This window comes from Sesamum indicum, linkage group LG11 (assembly GCF_000512975.1).
Source record: "Sesamum indicum cultivar Zhongzhi No. 13 linkage group LG11, S_indicum_v1.0, whole genome shotgun sequence".
NCBI classification, from domain to species: Eukaryota; Viridiplantae; Streptophyta; class Magnoliopsida; order Lamiales; family Pedaliaceae; genus Sesamum; species Sesamum indicum.
Window position 1 is genome coordinate 1371943 of NC_026155.1, and position 21306 is coordinate 1393248.

At 34.3% G+C, this 21306-nt stretch overlaps 2 protein-coding genes and 1 non-coding gene across 4 annotated transcripts; 2 read left to right on the plus strand and 1 right to left on the minus strand.

Annotated features, from left to right (window-relative positions):
- On the plus strand, positions 2502–4817 carry LOC105173185 (acyl-coenzyme A thioesterase 13). Of its 2 annotated transcripts, XR_848703.2 has the most exons (4): positions 2502–2909; positions 3317–3463; positions 4111–4312; positions 4512–4817. XR_848703.2 is itself a non-coding variant. In XM_011094859.2 (3 exons), exons 1-3 carry the CDS (start codon positions 2673–2675, stop codon positions 4252–4254), a joined length of 528 nt encoding a protein of 175 aa, XP_011093161.1. In that variant the 5' UTR covers positions 2503–2672; the 3' UTR covers positions 4255–4477. The 2 variants fall into 2 exon arrangements, 1 of the variants encoding a protein (XP_011093161.1); XM_011094859.2 differs by lacking the exon at positions 4512–4817 and having other exon boundaries at positions 2503–2909; positions 4111–4477.
- Positions 4840–8863, minus strand: LOC105173186 (cell division protein FtsY homolog, chloroplastic). The gene is made up of 12 exons (XM_011094860.2): positions 8460–8863; positions 8015–8119; positions 7800–7873; positions 7662–7720; positions 7274–7311; positions 6872–6992; positions 6718–6786; positions 6536–6618; positions 6295–6363; positions 6025–6087; positions 5774–5918; positions 4840–5185 (listed from the first exon to the last, which is right to left on the minus strand). Exons 1-11 carry the CDS (start codon positions 8781–8783, stop codon positions 5805–5807), a joined length of 1119 nt encoding a protein of 372 aa, XP_011093162.1. The 5' UTR covers positions 8784–8863; the 3' UTR covers positions 4840–5185; positions 5774–5804.
- On the plus strand, positions 21139–21209 carry TRNAG-GCC. Its single transcript has one exon. It is a non-coding gene; the product is annotated as a tRNA-Gly (tRNA).

Genomic DNA, 21306 nt, shown 5'->3' on the forward strand with positions numbered 1-21306 from the left:
AGAATATATTATATATATATATATATATATATATATATATATATATTGACGAGGGATTAAATTAATGGACAGATCAACTTTTCGAGATAATACCAATTAGTATTTGTTCGGGATAATTAAATTTTGGTCCGTCGCTAATTTTAGTTTCTAAGGCTGGTGATTAATGGACAGATCAACTTTTCGAGATAATACCAATTAGTATTTGTTCGGGATAATTAAATTTTGGTCCGTCGCTAATTTGTTTTTAGTTTCTAAATATATTTAAATTCTATTTTTGTCCTTCAACTTTTAAAATATTAACAATTTTGGTCCTTAGGCTTAATTATTAACCATTTTACCCTTCCAAAGAAAATATATAGTTCAACTATGTTTTTCCTATGCCATTGATCATGCCCAATTTGCTTCCAAGAATAAAATCAAACCTTCATAAATTCATACACTAAAAAAAAAAAAAACTATTGGCTATAATATTAATGGCTAGCTATGACTAAAAATCATGGTAAATGATTACTATTAACTACGATTAAATAAAACTGATGCAGAAAACTAGCCTTTTCACTATGAAAAAATTATCTGCCACGATAAAAAGGTTTAACCACCTTCGCAAAAATCACGGGCAACAATCACTGTGCAGCTATGATCAATAACTATTTGTTACAGCTATTTGTTATTAACTCTTTCAGTATGAAAATTGTGCGAGTGGATAATCTGTATGTACCCAAAATAAGTGACTTATGGTTTTTAAAATATGTTCTAACCTACGATGATGATCGGACATGAAATCATTCAAATTTTCAGTTTTCTAAAAGAAAAAGAAAATGATCAGTAGATAATCTGTATATATCCTGGCGGCTGCATGTTGATCACGTGGCTTACAACCATAATCCCTCCGAATATTCAACAATCCGATCTTTATATTATTCGAAGATTTCAATATTTTTGAATAATTTAAGATTAAAAAGTTGTTAATGATGTGTTTTTTTTAATTCATGTAAGCAAATTGTACATAATTGGATGTTAATAATTTAGTTAAACCCCAAACAACATCCACATGTGCACATGTTCCCATCTAATTCATTTTAGTCCACAATATTTTATTCTAATTTTCAAATAATTTTGATCTTCTCCATCCAATTTAAATTAATCCCTCAAATGAATAATTTTTCCCTATATTTGCTCTACAACACAAAACAAATACTCTTTTTTTTTCTAATTTACAATTTGGTAATAATTTTATTTTATTTTTCTAGGGAAAATCACATTTTTTATTCGATGTGTTATGATTTTTTTTAATTTAGTCTCATTTGTTATATTTTTTTAAATCTCATAAATTAATATTTTTTCTCAATTTTGGTTCTCAAGTGTACTTTCTGTCCCATAATTAACAGAGTTGTTAGTAATTTGACGTGCATTTTCATACATTTTTTGTTAATTATTAGACGTAAAATGCACGTAAGATCTAAAAATTGAGAAAAAATCATAACTTATAGGATGCAATATTGATAATTGTAACAAATGCAACTAAATTGAATAAAGGCCCTAACGTATAGGACAATGAATGCGATTCTCCCCTTTATTTTACTAATAACTTTAATAATTCTTTCAAAAAATAGAATAGTGTTGACATCAAAGTATTTTGAAATAAATTATCAATTAAAAATCCAAATAGATTTACAATAATTGAATTCGAAATTAAAATTCTAAACCTACATGACTTTTACACAAATTTAAGATAATAAAATCGCAATAAATCCACACTGAACTTGAACTTTATGCATTTTTCATTGGTCAATTCAAGATATATATATATATATATATATATATATACACACATACACACAAATAATCAAGTCTGGCTCATTATGCGACGAATCCATATCAAAATTTATGATGTTCAAATCCAATAAAAATGAGTTCAAACGACTTAAATTTTATTCATCCCTGTAAAAAAGGGTATCCACCACACTTCTACATATATATATATATATATATATATACATCATATATATATACATCATATCAAAAGAACTCTAACTCCAAAACTCTGTCATAACGAAAATTTTTACCTCTTTGTTAGTGTCAGATTCACATCTTGATACTGTATTTTAAAGTGATACGTAATTTATTGTACAAAATTCGAAGAAAATTTACATATTCGATTTAAGAACAAGCATCAAATCTTGAATTAACATGTGAACAGAAGAATCAAGAGGAATGATTACTTGTAAGATTTTTAACTCCTTTTTCTATAAATTTATAAATTTCAAGAAATTATGCAGCCCAATTAACTAAAAAGATCAAATTCGATTAAGTCATAAGTAGTAGGCCGAAAGGAGATAAAGCTCAAAGAGAAAAATACCACATCAACTCAATCTGAAACTTGCTAGGGAAACTGAGCCACTCCAAGTCCAGCAGCAGCCCACCAATCACGATTGAATGAAAATCGTGGTCGGAACCAATCCAAATAATATGGAAAGAGAGATGTCGGTATGTCGCCCATCTTCCCGGGACCCGTTCAACCCAACCCACCCACCAAACAATGCCAATTATCACAGCAAATGATGTAATAAAGAGCTTAAAATAGCAAAATGGAAATAAAAGACTGAAAATTGTGAGAGAGTCTTGGCTGCTGCACAGAATCTCTACTCTGATTGCGAGGGAGCACGAACACTATGGCCACCGCCAAAGAATCTCCGATGCCCGAAGCCACCACGGTCGCCCAAGATTTCCCGCTGGAATACCACAAAACGTTGGTGCTATTTTTCAAGCGTATGGGAGTTCTTGAAACGATCAAACCACAGCACAACGTGAAGGACTCCTTCTCCAACCTTGTTGGTGGAAGTCTCAAAGTTGTCTCCGTTGAACGCGGCAAAATCTCTTGCCTTGTTAAAGTCAAAGCTCCTCTTCTGGTACTCCCCCTCCGCGCCTTGTTTTCTTTTTCAGCTGATTTCCTTATTTTTTGTGTGTTATTTTGTTGACTGACTGCTAGTGTTTGGAAGAACTCATTCAAGAAAATTGATGGGTTTGGTCCCCTTTGGCTGATCTTGGTAAAATTTGGATCTTTCTTTGGTTAAGTGGTTTTCTGGGTTTTGAAGGAAATTAGAGGAAGTGAATTGGGAATTTGGGGAGAACTGTTTGGTTCCAGCAATTGGTTTTTCTGGTTATGTTGCGCTATTGGGATTTTTCTGCAATTTACATGTCAATTTCCTTTGTTTATTTTAATTTCACAAAGAGGCATCAAATGCAGATTATGTTCAATGATCTCCATCTATCTGTATAGTGAATTTTATTGATTTGGTTGGTTTGGTTAATATAGAATGCTTATGGTGGAATGCATGGAGGGTCAGTTGCAGCTGTGGCTGAGAGGGTGGCAATTGCTTGTGCCAGAACAGTCGTCGGAGAAGACAAGAGTCTCTTCCTCGGAGAACTTGGCATCTCTTATCTCTCTTCTGCGCCGCAAAATGTGAGTGCTTCTGCTTTCCCAGTCGACCTTTGGATTTTAGTTACATGGATTAATCTATCTACTTTTTACTATGTCGAATCATTGTTGTGTAAATGCAGTGCTGCTGCTTCGTTCTTCGGTTGTAATATTAGTTTATGTACATGTGTTTATGACCTGAGAAGGTTTACCATCAAGATTCTTCTAAGAGATGCTGAGTTGTGTGGTGATTTCCTTCCCGGTGTATCTTCTTGCTACCAGTTTGAAGTCTTGTAAAGCAGCATCTGTTAGTTTCATGCTTTTCTTTATTTAGGAGAACTCAAAGATAATTATTTGAATGACTACAACTCATATCTCAGGGATAGTGAAATCTCATTCTTCCTTTACAAAAATGGATTTACATTCAGTAAATTGAGTCAATTCTTTCGACTCTGTCGAGACCCTATTGTGATATAGTAAAAAAATTATATGAATTATAACAGTGGAAGCTAGTTTATGGACCACAGGCTGTTGTATGATGGTAGAATTGTGACCTGGTTATACTACCTTTATATAGTAAAATTCTGGCTTGAAGAAAGTAAACTGTTTTTGATGTTTCAGTGTTGATCATATCTGTGTCCTTTCAGCTTAATTTTGGACATGTCTTTCTGAGTTGAGACTGTGTATCACAGGCAGAAGTAATAATTGATGGGTCTGTAGTAAGAAGCGGGAGGAACCTGACAGTAGTTGCAGTTAATTTCCGACTTAAGGAATCAGGGCGGTTGGCGTTCTTGACTCGTGCAACATTCTATAATATGCCTGTTTCAAGTTTGTGAACCAACTCCTGAGTCCAATATCATAAAACTCAAACATCTCGGTATCCATGTTTATCTGGTAAAAACGTTTCCTGCATATTATCTTTTCCTCCATAACATGCTACTTTGCTGCACGTTTTCTACTTGCTCGAAGATTGAGGGTTGGCCAATAATGACTATTTTGTGTATATTTCATGAATTTTCAACTACTATTAGTTCTATGGAATTAACTTCATTTATTACACATGTACTGTGTTTTTTTATCTATTACTGTTCAGTTCTGGGCTGGCTTAAAGCCTTTGGAGTGATTGAAGGCAATATGCATGTCTGGAGCAGAGGGTAATCTCGTTATTGGTGAACTTCTGCTATTATTGTTCTCTCTTTAACTTCACAGCGCATGAGAAAATCAAGAAGAGGATATTAGGATACAAGTCATAATGTGTCGGTCATTTTCCTGTAGCAGCACAGGATAACAAATCATAGTTTGTACTTTGAGGATGGAGGTTGGTTTGTAATCAATTCTGAAGTTACCCTTTGCTAATACTATAGTGTTTCTGTCAATAAACAGCTAATTTCTTTGGATATATAAGCTCTGGAATCTCATGCTAGTTAGCATCAAGCTGTAAAATAATCTTTGCCAAGAACCCTTTTGATCTCTACACAAGTTGATTTCATTACAGCCCTCAACTGCAGATTCTTGAATCCATAAAGATGACCTAAATTAATTCCCAAGAGTGTCGTACATGTACATATAAGTGGATGAAAATTCCATATGAGAAGAGGAGTACGAGTAGTTGCTTGGTCGAGCCCACCTCTTGTGGTGTGATACTGGAAGCCTGAGAGTAGCCTGAAAGTCGCATCCTTCAGTTCTCAGTTATGTATATCCATCGATTGCGGCACACGAATCTAGTTAACTTTTCTTTGAGGAAATATCACTGCCCAGGCAGATAACCTATGATATAAAAGACATCTGTCAAAATTTGGGAGAGACATTGAAAGGATAATCTTTCATGGGAGAAGGATCGGCTCCACAGTTGATAATACATTTGTCGTCTTTCTTTACCTTACAAGTCTCTTTTCTTCAAAGGGGAGTAGCATAGCTCCAGTTCTTGCTAATATTAAGAGATAATTACATAGACGTCTCTTGAAATTTTGATATATTACAAAAGACTCATTGATTTAAAAAACATATAATATATTCCTTGCACTCGTGTTTCACAATACTTATGTAGTAATGTAAAACATCACTTAAAGCAATACAGTGTAATATCTTGATGGGATGTCTTGTAATATGCATAAACCTCAGAGGCTGTTAGTATAATTATTCCCAACATTAAATCATCAAGACAGATGAGTATGAACAGTTACAGGATTATTTTAGTTTTATAGACTTTAGCACAAATGACTGACTAAAAAGTTCGAAGGTCTGAAGGTTTATAATATGAAAAGGCATTTGTACGATCAACTTGGCATGCTAAATTGTGGAGGAAATTCAGAAAACAAGATAAACATGACCAAGAAATGAACGAGCATTGCTTACTTATCGACTATGATGTAGGATTCGGTAACATTCAGGGAAATATTGCATTTACAAATGCCTCGGCATCAAATGGTTGGAGATCTTCCACGCCTTCACCGACACCAACAAACTTCACAGTAATGCCAAGCTCATCAACCACACTCACCTATGAGTCAAGTATCGGAAAATAACATTTTGTGAGTGGTGAGTTTGGCACAATGCAATAGAATGTAAGTTTACAAGGGATATAATTGAAATTTGTTAAGACATACCACACAGCCACCTCTGGCGGAACCATCAAGTTTTGTCAGGATCAAACCAGTTACTCCGACAACCTGGGATTGATCAGAAAGCCAAACAACATAGACAAAAGCCATCACTGAAGTTGAAGTGAGAAATAAGTACTGAAGTCCCTAGTCTGAACATATATAAGCTAGGGTCTTATTCAAGAGTTGCATAAAATGAACACCAGGTTCCAGCATTAACTTTCTTGAAAATTAGATAAACTTTTTATGTAAATGACCGGCAGTAAGAAACATTACGTCATTGAATTCTCTTGCTTGTGGAAGCATGTTTAGACCGGTTGTTCCGTCCAATACTTGCAGGATCTCCTGTCACATTAGAAAAGTAATGCATGCAAGCATGCCATCATAAGAACAAGAACTCAATATAAATTCAATATACGATTCATTTGCAATCATAATGCAGATGCGTTCACGACAACATGAAAACGAACAGCATTAGGTATTTATCAACAAATAAAGATTAGGAGAGCATGCTAACATTTGGTGCACCAGAAACAACTTTCCCAATAGCTTTCTTGCATGCTATCAACTCTTCCATAAGACTATAATTCGTATGCAGCCCTGTTAACTCCAGAGAAGGAAAACATAGGCAAAAAGCATCAAATCAGTTAAAGGCAAGTGTAGATCATGAAGCTGAATGCATAACAACAACAGACTTACGTCCAGATGTGTCGCATAGGACAACATCAAAACCTTGTTCTCTTCCCCTTTTTACAGCCTGTGAAAGAACTACTCAGGAAAAACTTCAAGATCGCGTGTTAGAATCAACTATCACATCATTCAAATTTTCATTATGGGACAGGCCATTATCAACCTGATGATGCTTTTGCATTTTCCTTTTCAGCTACAACAATCTCACAACCTGTCCTTTCGGCCCATATCTCTAATTGATCACTTGCAGCTGCTCTAAATGTATCTCCTGCTGCCAACAGTACCTAGCAAAATTTTAAAAGCACACAAACTGGAAATGAGAAGCAAGCTAACTTTCATATATCTTGGGATATGTCTTTGGCAGCAACATATCTATCTTCAACCAAGAATCAGACAACAGAGAAAGAAAGTACCAAGTGCATTGCTCAAACATTTTTTTCACTGAAAACACTTTGAAGTAGCAGATATTTCTTAATGGTAAGCATTTAAGGTTGATGTCATCATAAGTTAATAAATGTGGTCAATAACAAGTAAAAATGGGAGAACAATTCAATTATCACCTCACCTTGGTCCCTTCTTTTTTCAATTTATTAGCCAGCTTTCCTGCATTTGAAAAGGAAAGAAAGAGAAGAAAAAAGATCCTGTTATTTACTGTCTTGCATCCAAAAGATCTTTAAAACCACAAACTTAATACCATAACAGCTTCATGGAAGTATCGTGCAGATCAAGAGGAAAGTCTTTCACTCAATAATTGTTCATAAAAAACAGGGAACCGCTGTATGAAACTTTTCTCCAAATACTAACATACATGACTAATGGCATTCAATGAAATGCAAATCAAAATTGGCTTCCAGTACTCAATCATTACATTACACGCAAATCTTGCAGATAAACATTAATTGAAACACAAAACAAACTAATTATGGCCCCCGACACCACCTAGATGGACTTACCAAGTGATGTAGTCTTACCACCTCCATTGACACCAACAATCATGATAACAGCTGGTTTCCTAGTGAAAAGTATATATTAGCAACTTATGATGGAATCAGTATATACATGCACAGCAAGGTTCTTTGAACTAGTCTGACCTGAAACCGAGCTGCAACTCGGTTTTAAGCCCCTTTGCTGTTAGCAAATTCAATATGCTTCTCTTTAAAGCATCCTGCGGCACCACAAAGCTACATTAGCTTAAGTCCTATGTTGAGTAACTCGACGATACATTGACATAAAAAACTTTCAAAGATGAGAAACAGATCAGTTATGACATCCGAACAGACGCATTATAAAATGTCTGAATAATTACTTTGATTTCACTTCCTGATTTGAGCTTGCCGGAGTATATATCATCCCTCAAGCTCTCCACAATCTTTATAGTGATTTTAGGCCCAAAATCAGCAACTAACAATGCCTAGCAGTAAAAAAAAAGGAAAAATGTTATCAATCAAGATATACACAACGAACCAGATAAAACGAAATCAGTATCGCAATGGTCCTACAATACCATGCACAACATATGTGCATCAAAATTTGTCGGCCAAACACCATCAAAGACACCAAGAAAACAATTGAAGTAAAACCGAACAACCAAAAAAGGAAAAGGGAAAAAAAAAAAAAGATACCTGCAGAAGCTAATACCAATCAAGCCACATATATTCTCACAAGATAAACAAGAAACAAAAGGTTCATCTTAGCAACAAATGATAGCTTATAATCTTCCTGAAAATATAATAAAAGTTGAAATCTTGAACCTCTTCCAGTTCATCCAAAACCCTGTCAGTATCAGAGAGATTCCAGTAAAGCAGAAGCTCATCAATAACAGCTAAATTATCCCTCGTTTTAGAAAACCCGGAAAAGATTTTCTCCACATCGCTCTTGGCTTTTTCTTTGATTAGTCGGCCGAGTTTGGTGAAGAAGCCCGTCTGTCCCGCGGAGCACTTGAACCGGGATATTAGGGGTGGGGCTCCACAGTTCCGCTGCGGTGGGAAGTGAAGAATGGTGGAGGCTGAGGAATTCGCCGGCGGAGATGGTTTGGAGGGCAGAGGGAGGAGACGAGAAGGTAGAGGAGAAGCCATTTTTTCTCCTGTGTTGAGGCGAAGAAGCTGTAATGGATAGAAAGAAAAAAATCACTCCTTCACAACAAGCACATAAACGACGTCGTATTGTTATGAGCGATCATCATATCTACAAGGCAAAATTAAATTTTCAATACTTTCACTCATCTGTCTTACAAAAATTTTAAATACATTTTATCTTATATTTTATAAAATTCTTAAAATAATTTTAAAATTAAAAAAACTCGACACATCTACTTTACATGGTTTATTATTTATGGGTTTAAATATATTAAGTTTTTAAATTTTAAGATTATTATGAAAATTCCGTAAAGTATAAGACTGAAATTGAATCCAATCTTGTAGGATTAAAAGGGCAATTTCACTTATTTCTCATTGTTATTTTATAAATTTCAGTTTGGACACTGTACTTTGACTCAATCACATTTTAGCCCCTACAATTTCCTGCCCTGTATATTTAAATTATTGCAATACACTCAAATTAATTTTTTAAATTTAAAATACTCTAGAAAATTTTAAAGTTGTGTCCAGACTCCTCAAATACAATAATTTAAATAGTAAAATAATTTTTTAAATTCAAAATTGTCCAAGACCACATTTGGATGAAACGATGAATAAAAATTTAAAGATTTCAAATTCAGTTTGTAATATAAATTTATCCAACAAGTTAGATAAATTTATTATTATGAATTTGAAATCCTCATCGCTGGATGAATTTTATATATTTTCGCGCTTTGATTAACAAAATATTTTAAAATAAGCAGTCGTAGAAAATTGTAAGATTTATTTAATGAGTAAACGTTTTGAGATCTTTATAGTAAGTTTTTCAAAATAGAAAATAAATAAATTGTGAGATGATTATTATTATATTGTTTCAAAATTAACTATAATTAAATTACCTTTTAACTAACAGAAATAATGTTATATAAAATATCATGATAATAATGATGGCCATATATATGAAAATATCACCACTTATTGTTGCCAATAATAATTTTAGGGTAAATTACAATTGACTCCTTTAAAATTTATCATATTATAAATACATCATGAAGTTAACGATCCTATAATAAATATACCCTGCAATAGAGTGCCACGAGATGATATTTATTAGATAATTACTAATACTAAAAAATATTTATGATTTTTCAAACAATAAAGAGGGAAATTATAATTATCTCAGGAGAGTTTGCTGTAATTTACCCATAATTATACTACTAATTTTTTAACACTAATTATTGTTAGTAATATTTTTTATGAAATAATTATTAAAGTCAAAAGTATGAAACAAACTAATTTTAATTATTACCGAGTATATATAATTATTGCAATATTAATATCATCACTTAATTTTTTTTAACTAATATTCAATATTTTTCTGGTGTATATAGTATATTTTTATTGTCTTTCCATTCATAAAAATTAAATTTTATTAAGAATACAAGAAATAAAAACTAAATTGTACATTGATTGAATACTTATTTGTTGCATCAAAAATGATTTCATGTTTGTGATCATCAGTGTAATATTAACATCTCACTTAATTTTTTTCCACTAATATTCATATTTTGGTGGTGTAATATAGTATATTTAATGGTTAAATATACTTTGCCTCCAAAACTATTTTTTTTTATGTGATATTTATCCTTTTAAATTAATAAATATAACACTTACCCTAATAATTAAATTTTTTGATAATAATATCCTTATATATATATATATATATATATTTAGTTCAATTTTTCTTTTTTAGAATTTTGTATGGATGCAAAAATAGCACGGATCCTAATGAACTTGGACCTTTGTTTGGAATTTGGACCAACAAGTGTAAAGACTTGGAGAACAGAACCTGCAAAACAACACGTTAGCACTTTGATGCCTCGTTAGAGGATGCCTTTCTTGCTTGCTCCCCACCCCCCAAAGCGCTGGGAAAATAGTTTTTCTAATGTATTGCCTCTTTATCCTTGGACTTTTCTGGATCGTCGGATACATACTCCTCCTCATGCTCTACATGTTGGTGAAAAGACACTTGCCCTTTCATCTTTGCTGAAAAGTTGAATAAGAAACCATATGACTGCTGGGTTTTGATTGATGAAAAGCTCTTGGTACACTTTGGCTTGAGCCCTTAGGTAGATGCCCTTTGCATTCTATATTCTTATTAATTCTTGATTGTTTATTCTGATATGATAGTGATCACACTTCATTCTTTTCTTTGGCAGCGGATGTCATGTTCAACAAATTAATGCGCGAGACTACTTCTGGGAGACATGTTGGGGAGACCCCTCCCTCCAAGCCTCCTAAAGGGACTCTGGCCTCTAGTGAATCCAAAGGTAAACAACCTGTTTTTTCTACACCGGGAATCACACCCGGGGTCTCCTCCAAGAAACCTAAGATGAGCTGTCTAGGTACCCCCTCCAACCAGCTCTGCAAGATCATCTGCCACGCCACCTCCTCCTCCTCTTTTTCGAGATGGGAGGGGGGTGTCCCCCTAAAATCCTTTTGTGTTGCTTAAGATTGTTTATATACCCGCCAATCCGAGCAGGATAAAGGGAAGAGCTCCCTTTGGTGACAACAAACAAAAAGGATCAGAAAAATTGCATAGAAAGAGGTTGTTGGTTACATAGAGGCCATTAGAAAGACAGTTGAGCATGCCAGACTTGAGTTCCCCAATGCTGAGGAGGGCAAACAATACTTGGTGGCTTACTGGTACAGCTGCCTCCTGGATTTCCAGAAGTAAGTAGATTTCCAGCGAGATGTGGCAAAGTAGCGGTGCCCTTCGTGAAATATAGTTTTATGGTTTGCAAAGAGCAGTTCATGGCTCAGGGGTATCCCCAAATTGGAGAGGAACCTTCATTTCTGAATCTTGATGCCGCAATGGATAGCGCTCCAGAATTCTTCACCGATCCTTTGATTTTGTACCAAAAGCCCTCCCCTTCGAATCAAGTTGCCTCTTTCTCTCCTTTAGCCAATCATATTTCTGTCTTGTTTTGAATAGACTCAAAGGGGGTCCTTGCAAAAGAAGACTTAGACCACATATTGGGGGAGGTCGAGGTTAAGGCGAGAAACCCCAAATCAAAAGCTGCATAGAATCTTGTAGCATGGGACATCTTAAGTGAAGGAGCCTTAGAACCAAAGGAGGATGATGCCCCTCTGGTTGCTGATGGAGGACCCCAAGATGCCCTCGCTTGAGACGACCATGTTGAGAAAAAGAAGGAAGACCCCGCTTGTGGGGAAGAAAAATGAGAATGTATTTGCCTCAACCTCTCTCTATCTCTTGAAATAATTTACTTTTTCCTTCTCTGCCTTTTCCCCCATTGTGAATGGAGATGAGATAAAATGTCTTTTTTCTCTTTTTTATGAATGTTGGTTTTGCTCCGCCCGACTATGTTTTAGGCCGGGGGTAATGCGATGTCCTGCTTCTTGCTTTATGTCATGTTTGATATTCATCGTATAACTTGCGTATGTTGTACATTTACCTTCTTACTTCTGATTGATGGAATGTTTGCATCTTACTTGAGGGGTCTTTCTGTATGTTGTGAGGGATATCCAGCTGGAATACTTCCTTTACTATTTCCCCCGCATTTCATATGTTCTCAGGAACAAAGTTAATTTTCATGTTATATTGCAAAGTGTATGCATGTAAAAATGAACAAAGGGCATATGAGGGCTTTGAACAAGAATACATGGTTCCCCTTATGATGGATGCCTCTATGGTTTTTAGTAGGGCTTACTCCTTCGTTAGTTTATGCCTCCCCTTATTATTTTGTATAAAGGCATAAAAAACACCATACCTTTACCGGGGATCCCCTCAGACTGGGAAGGATACCCCCAAGGGGAGGATTTCGGACAAGGGGGGATGCCTTTCGAGAGGACTTATTTTTTTAGGAGGATGTCCTTCAAGAGGACTTATTTTTCGAAGGAGATGTCTTTGAGGAGGACTTATTCCTTGATATGGATGTGCTTCAGGAGGACTTATGTAGTAAGGGGGATGTCCCCCATCAATCATAGAACATTTTAAGATTGTGTATGTTCCATGGACGAGGTAGGGGACATCTTTCATTATCTTCTAATCCATACACCCTTCGACCTATTATTCCCTTGACTTTGTAAGGTCCTTCCTAAGTAGGCCCCAATTTTCCTACCGGCTTCAAGGCATCTACTTTTCATATTACCAAATCTCCTACTTGGAAACTTTGAGTTTTTACCCTTCTATTGTAGGCGTTAATCATAGTGTTTTTGTATATTTGAATACGGACAAAAGCTTTTTCTTTCAACTCTTCAATGAGGTCCAAATTTTCCTTCAAGAGCTCTGTATTACCTTCTTCAGAAAAATGTAGGATTCTATGAGAAGGCATCCCCAACTCAGCAAGAATGATGGCCTCAATTTCGTAAATTAAGGCGAAAGGACTTTTCCCCGTAGATCCTCGAGGTCTGGTTCTGTAAGCCCATAAGACACTAATTAGTTCCTCCATCCAGTTCTTGCCAACTTGTTCTAATCTCCTCTTAATTCCTTGTACCAGAATACTGTTGGTGACCTCCACTTGTCCATTAGCCTGGGGGTGTGCCATTGATGCAAATCTTTGTTTGATGTGTAAACCCTTGCACTATTCCTGTATTTTTATACCTTGAAATTATCGTCCATTGTCCAAAATTATTTCTCTGGAAAGCCCAGAACGACAAATAATAGTCTTCCGTATAAATTCCATTACTTCACCCTCTATGATGCGAGCGAGTGGTTCTGCCTCCACCCACTTTGTGAAGTAATTAATGGCTACTAACATAAATTTTCTTTGACCAGGAGTCAAGGGTAATAGCTTCACAATATCTATACCCTATTATGTGAAAGGACAATGTGACAGTATGGTAGAGAGAGGTTCTACAGGTTGATGTATAAGAGAGGAATGCTTCAAATATTTTTTACATTTGTTTACCATTTGTTGTGTGTCTTGCTTCATGGTGGGCCATATATATCTAGCCCGCAAAGCTTTGTTAGCCAATGTCCATGTCCCAGCATGTGCTCCACAACAACTGCTATGTATCTCTTTAAGAACATGTATTCCCTCCTGCTGGGATAGGCATCAGAGCAAAGAGTGTGTAAAAGATTTCTTGTAGAGGATTCCTCCCTTGCAATAAGAAGCGAGTGGCCCGAGCTTTGAGTCTTGCTACCTCCCACCTATTGTCAGAGAAGTGTCCTCATTCCAGCCATTGGATCATGGGTGTCCTCCTATCTTTTATTGGAGATAGAGTTAAATTCATTTTTACCCCCTATGATATGTAAAAATATCAAAAAATTCCCCTATGAAATTTTTAATATAAAAAATCACGCCTATATTATGAATAAATAATCACACTGCCCCATGATCAACTTGAGCCTATTTTTTTAGAAACAATGACTAGAATACCCTTCCTAGTCAACTGGTCAAACTAGGCCTATTAATAGGGGTGTGCATTTCAGTTCGCCAAAAACTGAAAATTCGGTTCGGCTGTTTTAAGAACTGAAAACTGAACCTAAAAGGTTGTAGTTCGATTCTGTTAAAATCAAAATCGGTTTGGTTTTTCGGTTAAAAAAAAATGAAAAACCATTTTTTTAAATAATATGTATAAATAATTTTGGTATTTTTTCAATTTTATCCAAAAATACAAGTACTAAAATATCATTAGGCACACAATCAATGAATCAAACAAAAAAAAAAAAACAAAAATTTTCTATTAGGCATTTTAGCAAACACCTTCAAAACAAAACTTGTAAGTCAATTTTTTTGAACTTCATCCTCCAATGTAAAAGAGCAAAATACATGATGGAGAAGACGAGTGGATAGAGCTGCTGCCGCTGGCTGGAGTGGAGAGAGTGATGGAGACTGCACTGGAGAAGGAGGAATCTGTCGTCGCGTTGTCGTTTTCTTTTCTCTTTTCTCTTTTCTGTGTTCTGTTCTCACGATTCTTCTTTTCTTTCTCTATCTTTATTTTATAATTTATATTGTAATAATATAATATTAATAATAACATACAAATATAATATAATATATAATATATCGTATTAATATAATATAAAAAAATTCAGTTTTTTGGTTCGGTTCGGTCAGCGAACGGTGACCAACAAAACCTACGTTGGGCGACGGCATCGCCCTTGCTGCGTTGGGTGATAGCTGTCAGCCAGGGGTGAGGAGCGCCCTCCTCTACAACAGCGGCATTCGCAGTTTCCCTTTTTCTTAATACATAAATTAATTTAATTAAAATAATAATTTATTATACAAATAATTAAATAATTATTAAATAAAATAATATTTTATTATTAATAAATATATATAATATTTTAATTAAATTAATTATTATATAAAATAATATTTTATTATTAATAAATATTATATGATATTATATATATTAGATGTGAGAGAAGGGCAAAAATATCAAAAAAAGAAAAAAAAAGGTACTTTCATAGCCAATTCGCAGTCAAAGCGCGTGTGACCCAATTTCTATACGGAGAATTTTTTTTGAATTTTATTTTATATCACCGGGGGGGAGGGGTAATTGAAACTTTAATTTTTATAAGGGATTTTTTGAACAGTTCTATTATCATAGGGGGGTCCTTAATTTTTTCCCATTGGAGATATCACTTGAACGCTCATGGCCCTTGGTCTTGGTAGGTGTTGTATACTGATGTGTTTGGTTCTGCAATCCTCTAAAGTACTAGCAAGTTTGGAAAGGCAATCGGCCTTAACATTTTCTTCTTTGGGGATTTGAACAAGCTGGAATCTTTTAAATCAATGTCTTTAATTTTGTTACCTGTTGCAGATATTGTACCATGTTTTCTTCTTTGGCTTTATATGTACCTTCTACTTGTTTGACTATTAGTTGGGAGTTTGAGTGAGCCACGAGATGCTTGGCTCCTACTTCATGGGCCATTTTAATGCCTACCACTAGTGTTTCATATTCAGCTTTGTTGCTGGAGGCCTTGAATCCAAATTTGCTAGCAAATTCTAGATCCTCCCCTTACGGTGAGGTAATGACTAGCCTGCACCATTTTCTTGTTGTGGATAATTATGGAGTAACCATTTTTCAATCTTGGAGGGGTCCTTTAAAGTAGCTCTCGCCAGGTTATAAACAAAATCAGCTAGAGCTTGCACTTTAATAGTTGTTCGTGGTAGCTATGATATATCGTATTCGCTTAATTCTATCACCCATTTTACCAATAATCCAGAGGTATCTGGCCTACCCCAAAATTGTTTCAATGGTAGGTTCGTTTTTACCCTAATAGGATATGAAAAAAAGTAGGGGAATAATCTCCTAGCTGTGATTACTAATGCCGGAGCCATTTTTTCGATGTGAGTATAATGTCCTTCTGCTCCGTTGAGTATCTTACTAACATAGTAACTAGGCATCTACTTCCCTCTCTCCTCTCGAATGAGGATGGAGCTAACGACCTGAGAAGCGGTAGAGAGATACAGGTAGAGGGTGTCCCCCAGGAATGGCTTTACCAACAAGGGGAGCCTCGCTAGATACTTGTTGAGTTCTTCGAAGGCCTGCTGGCACGCGGCGTCCCATTCAAAATTCTTTGTTTCCTCAATCTTTGAAGAAAGGTAAACTTTTCTCTGCAGCTTTTGAGATAAACGCGCTATCATCTCCGTCAATCATTTTCATTAACATTAGTTGGTGCCTTCATGTCCAAGATGACTTTGATCTTACGGGAGTTGGCCTCAATTCCTCTTTGAATTACCATAAATCCAAGGAAGCTCCCTCCTCGTACTGCAAACGGGCATTTTTCTGGATTGAGCTTGAGCTGGTAATTTTTCAAGACGGAAAACATTTCTTCCAAGTCTGCGATGTGGTCCCCGGCCTTTTTACTCTTTACTAGCATGTCGTCCACATAAATTTCAATGTTCCTTCCCAGTTGTGAATGAAATATCTTGTCTACCAAATGTTGGTAGGTGGTTCCTGCATTTTTCAATCCAAATGGCATAGTACGTAGCAGAATGTGCTAACAGAAGTAATAAAATTGACTCTCTTATGATCTTCAAGAGCCGGCATAATCTGATGGTATCTTGTGAAACATCCATCATGCTCAACAATTCGCATCCAGATGTGGGATCAACCAATTGATCGATTCGGGGTAAAGGATAAAAATTCTAGCGACATGGTTTGTTGAGATCCCTGAAGTTAATGCACATTCTCAACTTTTCTCCAAGTTTAGGTACCAGGACCATATTGGACAACCACTCAGAGAACTGTATCTCCTTGATGTGTCCTACTGCCATCAGTTTATCTACCTCACCTATAGTTATCTTGTCTTTCTCAGGTCTGAAGTGTCTTTTCTTTTGCTTCACCGGTTTGATGTTGGGACCTATGTTGAGGTGATGAGTAATAGCATTTGGGTCAATCCCCTCCAAATCTTGTGGATTCCAGGCGAAGATAGTTATATTGCGTCGTAAGCATTGGATTATTTCTTCTCGAACCGTACCCACCATCTGAAAACCAATCCAGGTAACTTTCTCTAGATTTCCAGGTACGAGCTCAATATTCAACAATTCTTTAGCTTGTTGAAGTTAGGCGGGTGTCCTGTCTCCTTTCCTTAGCCTCCTCCACTAGTTCGGTGTCCTTCCCTCGCTTAATTGGGGGCGCCTCTCTAGATGCTTCATCTGTACTCCTTTTTTGTCCTTTGCGCACAACTTCTATATAATATTTGCGTGATTGTAGGGAGTCCCCCTGTACTTCTCTTACGCCACCGGTGCAGGAAATTTTATCTTTATATGGTAAGTAGAGATTACAGCTTCGAAAGCGTTGAGGGTGGGCCTCCCCAAGATGACGTTATAAGCGGAGGGTATGTCCACCACTAGAAATTTCAGAAGGCAAGTTTTTCTAGTAAACCCAATTCCTAAGGTCAAGGGAAGTGAAATTATGCCCCAAGGATGGATTACAACAAAGAGGCTAAGTTCTGTCTTTCGAAACTTTCGAATGCTGGCAAATTGGTGCAAAAAGAGAGAGATCGAACTCCTGAAAGCTTCCAATTGCTCGCAAGGGCAATTAATTGAACCAGTGTTGAGCCACCCTCGCGAATGTGGTGAAGAAAACACGACATTTGATCCCATTTGTATATCTATGTAGGAGGGTTGCATTCTTAAAGCGCGAGAGATGCTCCTGAGGGTCATTGGTATCATTGTATTTAGTGATGGCTGGGTTACGAAAATTTGCTAGGAGTTCATCCATCTTCACCGCCTCTGTGAAGGGGACACCCTGCTGCTCGTCTGTGGGAGTCCTTGCAATTTGGTACTGGACATATTTGAGGCCTTTCTGTAGGCATTCCAAATGCTCAAGCCATTGTGGAGGAACCTCCTGTTGGGTTAATGGGGCCCCTGTCCTCCTATCACAGTAGGTGCAGGGGCAGGGATGCCTTCCTCAAAGTCTTCTTCTGGGGCATCCACTATTTATTATTTTAGATAAAAATGAGTAATTACATATTAATTTTTTTAATATATTTTCTTGAAAAAAATCTGATAAAATATATTAATTCATTTTTTTCTAAAAATATTTAACTTTTGTTTAAGTATATATATTTGTCAATTTTTTTAAAATACATATATGAGTTGTGGGTTATATTATATTTGTTTTGTATTTGTTATATATATTAATTTGTATTCCACTTTTAATTTAAATTTTTTACTTATTAAAATTAATTAATTAAGAATTTAGTGATGATTTAATATGCAAAATACTAAAATATATTGAGAATAATATAATTGTTCAAAGCATTAGGAGCATTTTTGTCCAATCTAGGAGGTAAGCATTATATTTGTTAATTTAAAAAAGTAAATTTTACATCCAAAATAGTTCATGGGTGTAAAGTGTAATTTAACCTGTATATTTCAGTCTTTCCATTGATAAAAGTTAAAATTTTATTAAGAACTAGCCTGTCGTAGCACGTCAACCCATATGTACATATAATAAATAATCTTTCACATTTGAAAATATATTATAAATAAGAATAAAATATAAAAATCAATAAATCACATTCAAAAAAACTAACATAAGGTATTACCAACATAATAAAAGAATTGGTGCTCTCGTGTTAAAATAATGTGGGGTCATTTTCATGAAAAAATAATAATTGTAACTATTTTTTTAAGTTATTTAATTAGGAATATAATTTTTATTTTTAAAAATTGGTGCAGTGGTGTCACTAACCACCATTGTAATTATAGAGGGCCTTTAAATATAAAAGATTGGCCATCGTGACACGTTATCCCTATGTGCATAATAAATAACCTTTTATATTTTAAAATATATTATTTATTTATAAATAAGAATAAAATATATAAACCAACAAATTACATTTCAACAAAAAAGAGAAACAAATAACAAGAATGAACTTAAGGTTCGTTTGGTTCAAGTGAGAAGAAACGGGAAGTGGAAGAGGGAGGAAAAAGGAAAGAATAATAGTTTTTCTTCAAGATGTTTGGTATAATTGGAAGAAGAGTAACTCTAAAATACATTTTATTGTTTGGTAGGAAGAAAATAAATTGAGAAGAAAAGACTAATTTTTGTAATTTTACTGAATAACCATTTTCCTCATTTTGTATCAGAAAATAAATAAATTAATATTATACTAATATAATTCTAGTATATCAAAAAATTAAAAACCTTATTAATAAAAAATATTTATCAAATAAGAATAAAAATATTTATCAAAATGAGTATTGTTTATTTATTTAAAAGTGTTTAGTTTAAATAAAATAAAAAATACTAACAAGATTGTTTACCTGATTGTTGACTTTAATGCAGTAGTTTTTCAACGATTTCATTATCTTTTCTCTAGTAATTGTGTACGATTATCAGCCAAAAGAAAAAAAGAATAGGAGGAAAATTATATATATAGATATATATGTGTAATAGAGTAAATAAAAATAAAAACTATACTTATATTTTTGGCCTTATACTTCAACAATATTGAACTCTAGAGGGGTTTTATATATATCGAGTTTTACTTCACTTCCATCTCTTCCTCCTACCTAAACACTAAATTATCACTTATACATTCGTTTTTACTTCCACTTCTCTTATACTCCTATTTTTCTCCTCAACTGAATATATTCTTAAGGTATTATCGACACAACAAAAGAATATTGTAATGGTATTACAATGACATAGAATCACTTTTTTAATTAAGAATTATAATTGTCATATTTAAAAATTAGTGTAGTGATGCCACTAACTATCGTTTGAGAGTATTGATGGACTTTATTTTTTATATTTATATTAATATAAAAAGAAAAGCCCCTTCACACTTACAAATGATGGTTAATGACATTGTTGCATTTCTTTTATGAAGTAAAAAATGTCTTTCATGATAAATTGACTAACTTATTCAACTTTTCAAAATTTATATTAATTGATAAAATATTCTTTCTTTCTTTCTTTTTATTAATGCTATATATTGGTTTATATATTTTATTTTTATAATAATATATTTTAAATATAAAAAATTATTTATTATATATACGAAAAAACAACGTGTCAAGAACAACTAATTATTATAGATAAAAACTTTATTGAACTTTGGTCGAATACTTATTTTGTTGCATCAATAATGAAATCGCGTGTGTGATATCATATCCGGAACATATCACGCGACTTTATGCTACTGTATTTTTTTTATTTGTTTGTCGCTAAAATGAGTTTTGCGATTTCATTCTCTCTTATAATTATGTGTGGAAAATATGTTGTCAAATAGTTCCAAGTTGATTAATTTAAATGTATTTTATCTACGCTTTTAATAATTAAGATTAGGGATAATTAAATTATTATTCTTTGAAATTGAATTATATGTAAATTTTCTATGATTTAAATTATTTTTAGTATTCCTCAAATTTGTTTTTGCTTAATAAATTGATTACTCGATTAGTAAAAATTCACTAAATTTATTAATATCAGCAAAAAGAAAAGAATAAAAAATTATATTTATCCCAATTAATTTATCACTGACTTATAGTATGTAATTTGTTTTTTCCTTAATACTACTCTTACAAGGGTGAAGAAGTACTACCTCACATGTATTAGCATGTGAAGACGTATAAGGGTTGTTTGGTCAAAATTTAATTTGTTTGACTTGCTGTAAGTCTACAAGTCAATTGGTGGGTAAATATGAATTTTTCATTCATTTTCTCCTATCAATATCAACAAAATTTGGTGAATATTAAGTGACGGATAGACCTATTTGTTAGGCAGAAGCAAATATCAAGGATAATAGATGTAATTTTCAAACCATAGAAGGTCTAAATGTAATTAATCGAACTTTAGGAGAAGGTGATATAATTATTCCTTAAAATTAAATAATTAAAAACCTTTTATGTAGCTCATTCAACAAGCACCAGTGGTCTAGTGGTAGAATAGTACCCTGCCACGGTACAGACCCGGGTTCGATTCCCGGCTGGTGCAAACCTTTTACAGGCAGCTGTGATTATCGTTGTGCCGCTGCGACGGTTGGGTCTGTTGCTTTCACCGATACATTCGGTCGATGAGATGGCGCTTGCCT